We start from the raw sequence: 15,020 nt of genomic DNA on the forward strand, positions 1-15,020 counted from the left end.
TGTTGACCTCACATTTTATTCTAGAATGCTGTAATTAATATACAGAGGTTGCTCAGTGGCTGAAGTTTTTCTAAACAAGCTAAAGTCACCAAAACTCCTCCTCTATGTTGAAGGTTTCTTTGAAAGGTCTGGGTTGATATACCATATTTGGGAAGATTAAATGTTTCCCACTTTTAAATAATCATACTCTTAGGAAAACGATGGACTTCACATAGTTTGGAAATGGCCTTATTGTCTTTTTCTGATTGAAGGGTAGAAATTGCTACCCTTCAAAGGTCCTTGGCTATTTCTTTAGACCCTGGCATTGTGTTAACACACATAGTCATATTCAATAAATTAGAATGTGTTCCAATTAGGCTCATTTGTCAGATTAAAATTATTTTTGGAAAACGAGAAACCTTTAAACACGTATTAAAAACACTTTTCATTGAGGTCACATTTCTGTATTTAAAATGTTTTTTTAAATTCTTATTTTAATCTTAAATGTTTTACTTTCTTTAGCAGTATGTGGAAAATCATCATAGATAACAGAAGTTAACAGTTTCAAACATCCACTTGTGTAATTTGTATAATGTGTTTCACTTAAAGTTCCAAAATATAGGATTGTTCAAGAATATTCTACTTTATTGAATGGGTCTGTAGATATCAAAATGTTCAGAAATGCAAATTTTACAAATGCAAGTTCACAAATGGAAAAAAAACATGGAATCAAATAATTGTATGCTAAAATCCACATTTAATTCAAACAGGATAATTAATTGTGACTATAAAACTGAATGGAGGTGACTGCTGATGTATTTCCATCTTGGCACTGGGCTAAAACACAATACTCCAGAGCAGTAAACGACATAATCTCTTGATTTTATAGCGGTGGTCACTTGCTGGTGATCAGTTAATACAAAGCATTGGATAAAACAGCATCACATTGGCTTCATTTTAGTTTAATAGACAATGGCAGGGTGGAATCTATAGTGCGTTCTTGTACTAAAAAAGTTGGATTGAAATTATTAAACCTGGTAAATGATCAATTTTATTACGCTCATATTTACAGCTGATGTGGAGATAGATATAGAAAATAAAATTTCCAAATGCAAATTGGTTTGCTATTGTGATTATAATTGCGTAACATAAAGTTTTCCCAATCAAGTTCCAGAACAACCTTAAGTAAACATTAGTCGTATTCGGTTTTTGTTTCCTCCTCCCAGTTTTGCTTCAAAAAGCTGAGCGCCCCCTGCCGGCGGAGTTCTGAGATTCAACAGCGTCACACAAGCCGGTGTCCGTTCCAACACTCGGAGTGAAACTTGTCTGCGCTTCGGGAAAAGAAGCGAGGTTTTGGGGGCTCGTCGCTTCAGACGCTTGTTGTTTTTTTCCTTCTCCCAGAAGAGACATGAGGCGAAAGGAAAAGAGGCTGCTGCAGTTCGCCGGGCTGCTCATAGCGGCTCTCTTATTCCTCCCTAACGTCGGTCTATGGTCGCTGTACAGGGACCGAGTGTTCGACAACTCGCCCGACACAGTGGACGGTCCGGGCGGCATCCCTGCGATTCAGGTACGGCACCGTTCGGCTTCGGCTGCCTACTGTTCTCTCCCCCGTTTGTGTAAAGGCGTGAACGGTTGACCGTTTTAACACTTCAGATGTATGAGTTTGGCTGCACTCCTTCAGTGTGGAGGCACAATCTCCCCCCCGGTACTCCTTCCCTTGCTGCTGTGAGCGGTCTGAACTGCAGGAACTTTTACTTCATTCCTCCACTGTGACTATTATTTGGTTAAAGAAAAACACGAAGCGTGTTTTTATCCGTGTTTAAACGTCAGTTTTACGTCCAGGGTTAAGCAGCGGAGCCACGTAGTTCACACGGAGCCAGACGTCACAGAAGTTACAATAACAGTGACTTCAGGAAGTTGTCAAAAACGTAAACCAGTATGGTGCGTTTACAGGTTATAGGAAATAGCATTCTTTCATTCACTGAATAACTGTAAGAAAGATATAAAAACATAACCGTTGAATATTAAAATTAATCAACATGCTTAACGTAGCCACGGGGTTAAAAGTATTGCAATAACTCAGGGACTTGTGACTCATAAGGTCCTCATATTTTTCTCCAATTTTCCAAAACAAACCATCACTGCATAGCAAAAATAGTTTCTATCTAACTCATGTGTTTCCTCATCCTTTGAGCCCTTTGGCATTATCCTCTATCAGGTGCAGTGGGAGTATATGCAACAGGCTGAATGGCTTTCCTGGCCTCCAAGGTGGGAATTCATGGCACTTAGAAAATGATAACCAATAATTGTTGAATTCTAAGAAGTCCTTTGGGATATTAATATTGCACATAGTGATATTGTAATGAATTGGTCTCTCTAAATTGTCCTTAGGTGTGTGTGTGTGTGTTCATGGATGTCGGTGCTGGGTCTCTATGCTGGCCTGTGATGGACAAGGAGTACAGAGGATGGGTGGATAACAGTTGAAAGGCAACACGCTTTCGAACAAAAGTTAAGATCTTTACCCTTACAGAGTTGCTAAGAGGCTCATGGACTTTTAATTGACTGATCCATGTGTTTTATATGGATCTAGAGAGAGCTGATGATCACATCTGAGATATTTGTGGAAGTGGTGGAATGCTGGGAATACTCTCAAGAAGCATTCAGTCATTGTAAGGTCTGTTCTCCCCATTCCTTTGCAAAAGGAAGAGTTGACATATTCAGATTATTATACCCAGCCACACGTTACTCTGATAGGTCTTTTATCTTTTACACATAATCCGTAAGGACACTTGAACATTTGAACTGGAGTACTTCAGAAAGAAGTCCTAAATTTCTGCCCTCCACAAGCCTCAACCAAACCTGAATGTTCTGCTTTAGTGTTATGAATGTGACTGAACCGTTGACTTGTGTGAATCTCTTGTTTCCAAATTGTCGTTTGCTGGAAAGGATCTGAACAGAATCAAAATTCTGAGATTTTTTTGTCACTCTATACTGTATGTTTCACATACAAACACTCAACAGGGATGATTACTGTCATATGAAGCTCTGATTTATAAAGCTGCAGGTCATTCATCATAATGGGCACTGACTGTTTAGTGGCTCAGTTTTTTTTCATATTTTATATCCTAAATGTTATGGTGCAGGGTGGGATTGCGTTAATGTCCTTCAGGGTGACAGTTGCTGCCCAACAATCCAGTAGTCAGATGTTTATAACCTTATCAGTCTTAAGTTAAAATGAAATGTTTCTAAATTCTTCACAAAAAACCTGATGTATGGGATTCATTTGCATCTAGCCTCCCTGAATCAAAACTTTGTGGAATAATCTTTCGGTACAAGTCTTTTGAAGTAAGTCTTTACCAACTTTGAACAGTTGGAAACTATTTTTTTTTTTTGCCATTTGTTCTTTGTGAAAATAGTTGAAGCTCAGTTAGACTGGATCGAAAGCATCTTTGAGCATACATTTTCAAGCCTTAGGGCAGATTCTGAAATGGATTTAGGTGTGGACTTTGACTGGGCCAGTTTCACACGGGCATTTTCTTGTAGCTCTGGCTGCATGGCTGAGCTGTTCTCCTTTTCAACAGTTGACCTCCTGCCTTGTCTCAAGTCTTCCGTAGCAAAAACAAGAATTAAAAATTTTTTTCAGACGACTTCCTGTTTCTATGACTGTACAATGCTGACTGAGCATGTAATGCCAACATAATTATTAAATGTATAACATTTTCCTCTCTGCTCTTTCTCAAGTATTTGCACATTTTAGCTATTTGCAGGTAGCCGTGGTCTCTAATTCCTGTGAATACTGTATTATTTTCTGGACACCTTTCTTTCTTTGCCATTATTCACTGGCCTCCACAACTCTTCCTAAGCTTCATCATCTCTGCTACTGAATATATTCTTTGTGGGCACTGATCCAAATGGCCAAATATATCATCAATGTGCAGTTTAAACGCCTAGTACTTGAAATATAATACCTACCAAATATTCCATCCAAAACTATCCTTTACGATTACATTGCACTCAATGATATTGTGAGGAAAATTCCAAATCAATATATTGAGGAGCTCTACTTGCTATATTACGAGCCACAAACATTTCTCTCTAAGCAGTACTTTTGCTTGATTAATGTTGCATATATTGATGGTGTGATAATGACTTATTTGTGATGTTGTGCATTAGCTCCATCTACTTTCCCTGTCTTTGCAAAGAAAAAAAGTCTCCTCACATTTTCTCCTTTACGTTTTCGATCTTGTTTTTTGTTCTTGACTTGAACGTAATTCATTAAAAGTTTTCAACAGCGGAAAAATATTATGAGACAATGTTGGTTAGTTGTTACTCTAAACTATAAAAATCTTGTTTTTCCCTTTCCTTTTTTTGGTGAGGGGAGGGTTGTTTGGGAGCTAGAGCTCCCAAATAAACAGAAGCCCTTTGGCAGAGAAGAACAGCTTCTCCAATTCAAATGAGGCTAAATGTGCTGAATGGAGGCTTTCATGAATGGTATGTGTGTCTAATTTAGTTCTGCAACAAATTCAGCAACTTCAGTGACCTGAGAACTGGAGTAAAAGTGACCCAATTCTGATTAGAGTTCAGTTTTTGTGTTTAAACCTGTTTAGGTAGAGTAACTGTGAAACTAACCTTCTGTAAATGCTAACATTCATTATCAGCACATTTCAGACCTGAAAAACACTTTCTACTGAAATTCCAAAATGGTTTCTTTGATGTCTTATCAGCAGATAAAAAGCAATTGTGGGGATAAGACAACCAGCTGACCCAGCAAAACTTTCCTACCTGGTTACATTTTTCTTGCTTCATACTTCACATCTTAAATGACAGCAGGTTGCCATAAATAGAGATTAAAAAAAACTTTGCTGCAGCAGGAAAAGCCTAGTACATATTAGCAAGCGGAGAGATAACTGCTGTCAGCCTCCAGAACTGTTTGATAAGGGAGCGATGGGCTGATATGTGAAAAATAAAATAGAATGAGGCCAATTGTTGCCAGCAGCACAGAAGAATTTAAAGATTTAATGAATTCAACAAAGCTTGTTTCAGACATCAGAAATGACTGTGCAGCTATTTGGTCAAAGTCTCCTGATGCTAAAGCTTAGATGCAGACAATGTGTCACATCAAATCAGTTGTAAAAATAATAACTTATGCATTTCATTTATGCATTGTAAAGCTTGTAAAACACTAAAGGTTGCTGTTTGGTAAAGTTATGTCCAAACAGCTGGCAGCGTATGTTTAAAAGTGAATAGCTTTTATTTTCTCACTTGCAAATGCATTCCTATGACTAGTCGAAGCATAATATTTTTTTTTATTTGGTGTACATGCAAGCATTTTTGCTACTCTATTAACAGTGGTACTTTTCAAAAGAATACATTTTTGTTCTACCAACCCACACACAAAGTTTAACTTTGTGTGTGGGTTGGTACCTGACTCATGTTCCCTTTGAGTCAGGTATTGCTGCTTCTGCATGGAGTTCACCAACTTTTGGCAATACAATTTTTGATACATTTCGACACAACAATGTTCTTGCAATCATTGGGTGTTTCGGATTATCATCATACTGAGGTGACGAGGACAGGGTTAATGGACCTTACCACAGGGGCCGCTTTTCATTGGCTGATGCCCATTCTACGCGGTCACGTGCGTGGCCGTCTCACAAACTCACGCTTCCCGTTAGCTAAGTACAGCATAATGGCAGAACTGATACAACTTCTACACCTTGAATCCTGTCTGCTACACAGTCTTATGTTAGCTAAACAGATCAATATCCAATGTGTACTGTATCTGACATACACTAAAGATTTAATTTAGCAGAAAAGGCTTTGGACTAAACTGTTGCTCGTGTTAGCCACTCTAGCACCAAGTACAGCTAGTCAATCAACCATCGCTGTGTTCAGGGAAGCGCTGATTAATAATCGAGAAATAAATATCAAGCCTGGAAACTTGATATTGTAACGGACTGAATGTTATGTCTTTAACATAATCTTTGCTTGTCTTGCGGGGCGCAGGTGGTTGCCATGGTAACAGGTGTGCTTAAACTACAGAGAGAGAGAGAGCGTAAAAAGGTAGGAGTGGTTTTGAGTTGATGACCTGTTTGGGTTATTTTACCTTTGTTTACCTTTGCTGTGGCGCATTACAGCCACTGTAGTTTCTAAACGTTGGACTAATTACCTCGTTCGTTTGTGAGTTTACGTCATTCACAACAAACATCAAATAGAACAAATACATTTCATAAAATTTTAACAAACAAATGGCTTCTACCGTGGTAATTATGTGAAATTAAATTAATTATATCCCAGCTTCAGAAGATTTGCCTTTACCTTTACAGAGCTCTTTGGTTCCTCCTATCAGTCTGTAGCTTCTCATATTGACGTCATCAAGCCAAATTTCAGATCTACCATAACTGACTGACACCTGTTGGCCTCAGGTTTGCAACCAGCTTGTGACTGAGAAACCAGTAACCTGCTCCCAGATGATGACATGAACTTGTTAGTTCCTCTGTCCATTTAGTAGCTGATATATTGTGAAAATCCATTAGAAATGATGCACTAATGGAGTCATGTTTACATAGAAACAACGCGCTGCGAGGCTTTGCTTGTGAGACTTGCGGTCACGTGGGTCGGTTGTGGGCGGAGCTTGGTAAGGTCCATAAGCTTGTGCCTAGATGGTTAGCTTGCTACCATATGACTCAACAATTGTCATCTCTTGAGCCACAGCCAAGGGTTGAGGTCCTCTCTGCTGCTTTGGTGATACTGTGGATGGTTAAACTCTTATGCCTAAAGTCTTCAAGGCCCTGGTCAAGAAACGGGCTTGCCCACTAAAGTCCCTTGCTGGTGTCTTCAGTGATGGTCTTAAGGCGTTGGTCATGGCTCCACTGACATCGTCCTTCTCCAAGTGCAGGTAATTCAGTGATTCCCTGTGTGCAAGGTATCTGAACTTGGATGCACATCATAATCACCTGGATGAGGAATTTAATGTGGTGTGGCTCGGCATTCTAAATCTTAGTTCTGGTCTTTCAGTTCAACCATGTTTTCCCATCTTGTCATCCTGTTGCCTCATTCCCACTGCCTTGCATGATCTTCTCCACAGTTGTTTTCATGTCTGCTTGGACAAGGGATTCAGGTAGTCCAGCCAAGGACGTGACTGGACTACATTTCTCAATTCCCCTTCTTTGTTTTGTTTCAGAAACGGCATGCATGGATTCACCCCATAGGTTTTCTATCGCTTTAGTGTCAGAGGATTTGACTGGCAGCAATAATCTTGTTGGTCTGGAACCAAGATGCTGCTCACTTTTTGGTGTGTTTGAGGTCATTGTTTAGACACTCATTTCAACAGCTTTCTCTTCAGCAGTATTGTTATATATAACAGAAAATATGCCTATTATTTTCTGTACAGTAATTTTTCCGATGCTTACAGAGACTGTAGAAACTTCTTTGATTGAAGATGGTCATTGGCTGATTTTTTTAAATTTTATTTTTTATTTCTTTTTTTGATTATTCCTCACATCCATTGAAATGGGAAGTTTTGTTTTCTTCCATGTCTGTCTGGTTTGGGTTTTTAGATAATTTCAGGTGAACAGCCTATCATTTTATCCATTTTGTACACTTCCCTATAAACTTTTTAATCAAAGAACGCTCTTCTCCTGAGCAACGTTCGGAACAGCTGACTTTATTCAGAGTTTTGGAGGAATGCACTATAACAGCATGTGCAACATTTGCTGCCTTCATCCTTAAATAAGGGCCCCTTGCTTGACACATTTTCACAAAATAAATGGCTTCACTGATTGAACTCCACACAGCTATTATTTTTGAAAAGGCTCTTTTCTATTGATGATTAATTTCCTCAGAATCATTAGCCTGCATGTTATGACTGCTGGGGTTGTTGGTTTTATGCTACTCTGCTTCATCTATTAAATTATTTGTCTTGTAGAAATATAATTTCCATTAAAAATGGTGTTGGAGCGCTATTATTTTGAACACAACTGTATGGTGTGGAATAAAAAATAGGCATAAACATTGAAGGAAGGTCGATGATAGAAGAAGTTAGCGAAACATGCAATGCATAAATAGATGGATTTGTAGATAGGATTTGAAAATGATCCAGTGACAAAAGTAGAGTTCCAAAAGTTGGGGACAGAGTAACATATGGCTCTAAACCCCATGGTCTAACACAGCAAGTAAGTGTAAAAGAAAGATATAGTGGTTTGAAAGGACAATTAGAAGAATTAGGAGTTCTTCTAATTGTTGAGTGTTTTAGTTGTTTTTTTTTTTGTCACTGTAAAATTGAAAGAAATTGTCTTCAAAAACATCACTTTAGCTGGAAATTGCTGCAGTCCTTGATTGTTGTGTGCTGTAATTTGTGGCCATACCTTCAGTTGTATTATTATATACAAGAATGATAATCTAGCTACACAGTGGAGCTGTTGGTAGCATTGTTGCCTGGCAGTAAGAAGATCTTTGATTCCTGGCCTGCGTGGAGTTTGCAGGACCTCTGCTAAATTGTAAATATTCCTACCTTGTATTAAGATTTTCTAGTCTTTTTTCATTTCCAAATTCTTTATGCTGCATCGGTATATTTTTCCTCATTGTAGCCACTTCAGGTGAAGTTTCGCTTCTCTAAATGTTTGCGCACTTCATCTGGGTTCTCCTTTGCAACACAAAACACAGTTGATGCCAAGGAGCCACATACTTATTCTGCAGACAGGAAACTGTTAATGATGGAAGACTTACTTAAAAAGACCTCACTGTGTTTAATTTGATTTGAACCAGCCAAAATAATGCAATTATACTAATTTATTATTTAAAGTCCAATGTGAAAATTATCAAGATATGATGTGTCATCTTCATATCATGGAAAATAATTTTGAAGTTATGAAAAATGGCCATGCCTTGTGATGGTACTGACGACCTGTCCAGGGTGTAGCCCGCCTCTCGTCCGTTGACCGCTGGAGATAGGCACCAGCACCCGCCCTGACCCCACTGGGGATAAGGATATATGGATGGGTGAAAAATGGCAGGAGGTGGATGATAAATACTTCAGAGGCCCCAGGACAGAACCTTTGGGAGCACCTTAAGTAACGAGCATAAACAGGGTTTGAAGGATCTCAGTTAAAATGAAGTGAACTGTTGCTCAGGAGGATGTTTAGTGATCAACAGCCAGACTCAACTCCAGAGGACTGAGGATAATTAAACAGTCCAGAATAAGGAATACTAGATGCCAGATTATTCTTCAGAGATTGTTTTCAAGATGAACATGGACAATGCATGCAACTATTTTTAAATGGATTTTTTAAGTGAAATTAAATGTTCAAGATGGCATGAGTTGTTGCAGTTGTTGGCCTCTGTCCTGTAGGATGTAAAAACCTAAATGCTATATCTCAAACCCAAAGTCAATGTAAACTGGTTGAAATTCTCTCATGCATATGGTTGTTGAGTGAGTGCTCCATGGTGCACCGGGAAACAAGACCTGTCTCAAAGCATCCCCGCTGTGACAGTGACGGAAAGGTCATTTGCACATTTCGTCGTCTCCCTCATTATGAGGCAGGCCGTGGAAGCGGAGGAGGCTTGGCTTCAGCCTCGTCCTGACTGCTCCAGACGCTCGGGTTAAGTGCAGGTTTGAAAAGATGAGAGCAGAGAGTAGAAGTGAAAGGAGGCTGCCTGTTTTGACCTGCTACCTGCTGTGCTGCTCAGCTAGCTGTCTGATTGACTCAACAAGCTTTTCCCATCCTGCAGGTGGAGAGAGTCTGAAAATTGCAGGTAGTCTAAGAGTGTTTTTAATAAATCCTTCGCTGTATGACATGCTTAAGAAAAATACCTCAGTAATAAAATATAAATGTCAAATTGTTAAAAAATTAAATGGCATTTATTTAGAAAAAATGAGTGTGTTGTCTCTCCTGCTGTTGAAATATTACCAGAAATTATTTGCATTCATTACAGTAGCCAGTGATAATTATTTTTGGGTCATTTGCACAGGGAGTGAGAGAACAGGAGTGAGTTTGTCGACTCTGACTTTCTTTAAAATCAGTACCCATTTTTGTTGGTATGAACAGGGCCTTGAAGCGCCACAACATCTCCTGTGTCAGTGTGAGTTCATCTGTATTTACAGTTGTCACAAGAAACGCTCAATACAATCGATTACAAAAGCGGTTTGGAAGAACATTAAACTGGATTCCAGAGAGAGCTCATCCCTGATTCCTCCTGGAAAGTTCTGGCTTTGGCCCTTGGCACTGTCAAGCTGGCAAGATAGAATCAATCACAACCAATTTGTCCTCATTTCCCATGGAATTGGATTGGATCATATTTTTACATTTGATCCTTTTTACAGTTCATCTCCAGACAAATGTTTTAAGTATTTTGTAGAGATTTTATGTGTCAGACTAGAGTGGAAACGTGGAAGAAGTTGTACTGGTTAAACTTTGAATCTACTTGCTAAAATGCTCTGTGTAACGTGTTTTAATAATTGTAAAACATTTCAGTCTTTAGATGTGCAAAACTGATAAAGGCATGCCTGAAATGGATAAAAAAAATATTGACTCAGTGGAGGTGAAAACACACAAAACAGTTTTCAGATTTGGATTTGTAAAAAATGTAAAACATTGTTATTTTTTTCCCCCAGATTGCTACCTTATGTTTGATCATATAAAATTCAAATAAAATACACTTCAGATTTTTGGTTGTAATAAAATATATGTATAAAAAGCTATAAAAATAAAGTTTCATAGCTTGAGTTACTGAACCAATTTTAGCTGCTGCTGTTTAAAGGAAATTAAATTACAGGAAATCGATTAAAAACAAAAAAAGAGAAGAAACAAAAATGAATAAATTCAACTCCATGCATTTTCTGAGCTCTAGGGGAGCTCGCAACATGTTGGTCCATCTTGCTGGAGGATGTTCTTCCTGAGTAGATTTGATCAGCCCTGACAAAAGTCCACAAGATAAAGCATACTCTTGAGAAACAAATTGGCTGAGATTCAGAGGCCAGTCGTGGAGACGTAGGAATCCTACCAGCTTCAGTTCATGGGAGGCTGCAGTTATGAGCAACACACAAACACTAAGATTACTGTTCATTTATCACTGCAGGACACACACATTAAAATCTTGGACTCATGCACTGAGATGCATGTCTGCATGTTGTAGAAGGTCAGCCAGTGGTAACTTTGGTCTTATTAATGAGCAAACCCTCGGGAGGTTTATGTGCAGCAAACATTAGGAAAGGGGAAACTCCTAATGCAGTGGATTTGTAATACTAACCATTATGGAATCCCGCTGCATAAAATGTAAGATTTTTTAGCCACTTCGTTTTATTCAGGTTTTTTTTTTAGCCGTAGTGGTATCAACCAGCCTTAGTTGGAAATGTCAAATATTGTTTGTTTGCATCAGTTATTTTATTTTATTGAGAAATATTTCTCTGGTTTGATTAAGTGAGCATTTTCAATTGCTAAAGTGGTTGAAGTTTTTTCATGACTTCAACCACTCTCATGCTGTTAGTAGAGGAGTCAAGTCTTACCTGTACTAAGTTGCACATGCCCTCCAACTTAATAGGTAAAGCCTCCAGTGTGTTGAGTTTTAAATATACCTTTCAGTGAGTCCCAGACTTGGATTTAACAGAATGGTCTTTATGGACTATTGTTGCTGTTACAGTTAAACCTAGCTAACTACAAGACAGTTTGACAGAGGCGACATTATGACTGCACAATAAATCGCAAATCTTCATCAGTATGTGCAGGACTGTTTGGAGTGCAATAATTGTTGGCTAAAGTACTCCAAGTGTTATGAACTTGCCTTTTTCATGCTAATGTAATATTTAACCAGGTGGACAGAGGCTTGTGGCAGGAGATGACATTGGTCACAGATGACGTCAGATTTGCATGAGGTCAGGTGGTCTTGTAGTGCAGGGGCAGCACAAACAACATTAGCTACTGGGGTTGGAGCCCCTTTGCAAACTAACAGAAAATGCTACAAAATGTTACTTTTAGAATGGTTATTCTCTATTTTATCTGCTATTCATTATATTTGTTTACCGTAAATTATATTTATTGCTCTATAGCAAACAAGCAAAGACAATACATCAAGGCAGATGTTCAGGAGGTGGTTGTTAAATGTAGCACTGGGGTTAAATATCTCAGTTGGATGATGGGGATATGAAAAAACATCTTCCTTTCCTATTATCCTGTCAGTTCAACTTCAATCTAAAAGTTATAAATGAGAATGGTACAATAAGCCGATGAGCTAAAACATCCTCTAATGTCTGTCGTCTTCTGACTGACTCGCTATCTCTGACATTAAAACAGATTTACAATGTCAAGGCCTGCTGTGGATTGCCAGCAGACTAATCATTGAGCTCATAAGGTCCTGATACAGTTATTTGTCTAACACAGCAGAATAACTTAATAGGTTAAAAACCTTTTTTCACTGAACACTTGAAATTCCAAGTGATTACTTTATACACAGACTATTAGAAGGGTTAGGGGAGTTTCATATATTATGGAAATCTTTCATCATGCATCTCTTCATGAAGTTGGTCAGCAACATTTCATTAAAACCAAATCAGGATTCTGAGTATTGTGACTTTTGCCTCAGGATGGGGTTGATTTTATGCGTTTTCTCTTGTAATTATTCAACCATGGGGCCAGAACTTGTTGTTTGAGTGAGTGGGTTTGTAGAGTAGAAGTTGAATCAATAAGAAATGTGTGAAACAGGAGGTGATATTTTTCACATCTCTACAGCTAAACTCCAGGAACTGGGCCAACTCAACATAGTCATCTGAATGTCCTAGATACTGACGACTTGGTACAACTGCCTTAAAAAGCGCTCTCTGCTTTTCCTCGGCAGTGTCAGAGCATTTGACCTGCAGCTAACTGTTTCCTGTCTGTTGCTATTCTGATAAACATTAAAGTTGAATAAGATTTTAGCCTGGAGTCCTCTGAAAAATCTCTCCTTTCCGCTCTATTGACATCATATAGCAGAAAGTGAGTGATATTTCAAGCCAATAGCAAGCGGTGATTTCAGAACACCGAGGGACCTCGAGGCTGTGCCTACAGGAAATATGAATCCAAATTGAAATTGAATGGATTCAGGCTGCCCTAGCAAAATGCTTCTTGTGGATTGCACCACACATGTGCTCTACAAAATTGGTGTCCTTAAGGCACATTGTGGAATTGGTTGCAGTTTCAACCTGCTATGAATTTCTTCATATGGCAGCAAACAAGTGTGGGGAAAGGGAGGATGTCTACAATTAAGGAAAGCACATCGGCACTTTATATCCTGAGGGTTTAAGAGCAATTAGGGCTGCCGAGACAGGAGGATTAAGACAGTTTAACCATGGTTTACGAGAACTGTTGCAGGAGTTCATTACACAACACATGACTGCATATGATTTCCTAGTAAAATGATCATTTATTTGTGCTTTAGCAGTGTGCACAAGCCAATTGTGATCTTGAATGTGGCAACATAGTGATTTTTTTCTTTAATTCTCACATGAGGATTGGTTTTCAACATATAAAAGCAGGTATCATTTTAATTTTCAAGTAAGGATAATTCTTTCACAAGAAAGTCAATGGTTCAATAATTTATCGATTTATGGTATGTATTCCTAATATTAGCCTTTAGTCCTCTTTATTGAGCACATCATGCAGATTTGTGCATTCTGTCCAAATGAGTAAATATTGGGTATGTGCCATCTTAAAAGCTGAACTTGAACGTAGTTGCATTTGCTCTTGCCCCAGAATGGAACCATTTACAACAATGGACTATAAAATAGAGCAGACTCAAGAAAAACATTATCACATAGACTTTTGGCCAGGCAGTTCCTAGAGCATCTGACAGTTTGTCCAAACTGCCAAGGTGATTTATGAGCTATAATTTAAGCCAGTAAAGGTCACCCGTTGGGAATATTGCGAAATTTTACGACATGAGATCTTGCCATCTTAAAATGCCACCATATTTCTCATCAAATTGAAGTTCATCTGCTGATGCTATTATGATAAGCCTGGAATATGAAGATGAATATTTTACACTTTGAAAAACCTCCAGCACTTTTGAATAATTCATGGGTCATCATTTCAGCAGGAAAAGGAAACATTGATAGAGCAACAGCAATGATTCTTCAACAATTTGAGGAGACGTTGGCAGGATACAAAGTTGGCATCTTTTAGGCAGCTTCTGATTGACTTTTTAGATGTTGGAAATTTCTACACTGAAAACAGGTTTATCTTTATTCTTTTTATAAAAACAGAAAACATTTTTTGCAATTAGAACGACCTGGGTCAAGCAAAACAAACATCACAACATAAACTAGTCAAACCTTGAGTAGATTTATTACTGATTACAGATTCTTTAAAACTAGAAAGTTTAGAATTCCTAAAAATGTTGTTCCATTTGTGAAAACAACAAAAAGAAAATATTCTTTATTTAACCCCTGAAATATTTTTGTTTTCAAATATTGCTTTGTCTCATTCTCTAAAACCCAATTATGTGTATTTTCTCATTTTAATGTGCTGGATATTTAGCTCCACCTTAAGTCACCAGATAGAGGAAGCCTTGCAGATGATTTAGACATTATAATCAGCACATTGCTGTCTGAAGCTGTACAGAATACGACATTTACACAAGTTACTGGACTTTTTATAGTAAACAATGTGTACATGAGGGCACCAGCACATAAGTTGTATCTAGATGACAGTTGCAATATGGCATTATGTCATTATGTTCTGCAAGGTTTTTTTAATTTTTTTTTTGATCTGTCCATTGCCCCATTGTGTTTTCAGTTTTGCGTAATCTTCACAACAGAGTGTGGGCATCCTCAGATATCTATTAATTCTTCTTGAATCCAGACATAATTATTTCTTCAGTACACCCTAAGCACGTGCCTTACCGTTACTGTGTTTGCCAGAGATGGTGAAACATGAAGATTTTGAGAGAAAGACGCAAAAGACATCAAGTTGACGTGCTCCTATGTGGTTTTGTTTGAGCACCAAGGCATTTCAGGATGTCTTTAAAGTCTGAAAAAGAATTTCTCAGACTACAGAGCAGCTTAAACCTAAACC

At 38.3% G+C, this 15,020-nt stretch overlaps 1 protein-coding gene across 1 annotated transcript in view; it reads left to right on the forward strand.

Annotated features, from left to right (window-relative positions):
• Positions 1–1,387: 1,387 nt before the first annotated feature.
• Positions 1,388–15,020, forward strand: part of LOC116728708 (polypeptide N-acetylgalactosaminyltransferase 10) — a 97,665-nt gene continuing 84,032 nt past the window's right edge. The window contains exon 1 of the mRNA XM_032576988.1: positions 1,388–1,546. Coding sequence (XP_032432879.1) covers positions 1,388–1,546 — 159 coding nt within the window. The remainder of the gene's footprint in view (positions 1,547–15,020) is intronic.

The sequence above is a fragment of the Xiphophorus hellerii genome, chromosome 11 (genome assembly GCF_003331165.1).
Source record: "Xiphophorus hellerii strain 12219 chromosome 11, Xiphophorus_hellerii-4.1, whole genome shotgun sequence".
In the NCBI taxonomy this organism is placed as follows: Eukaryota; Metazoa; Chordata; class Actinopteri; order Cyprinodontiformes; family Poeciliidae; genus Xiphophorus; species Xiphophorus hellerii.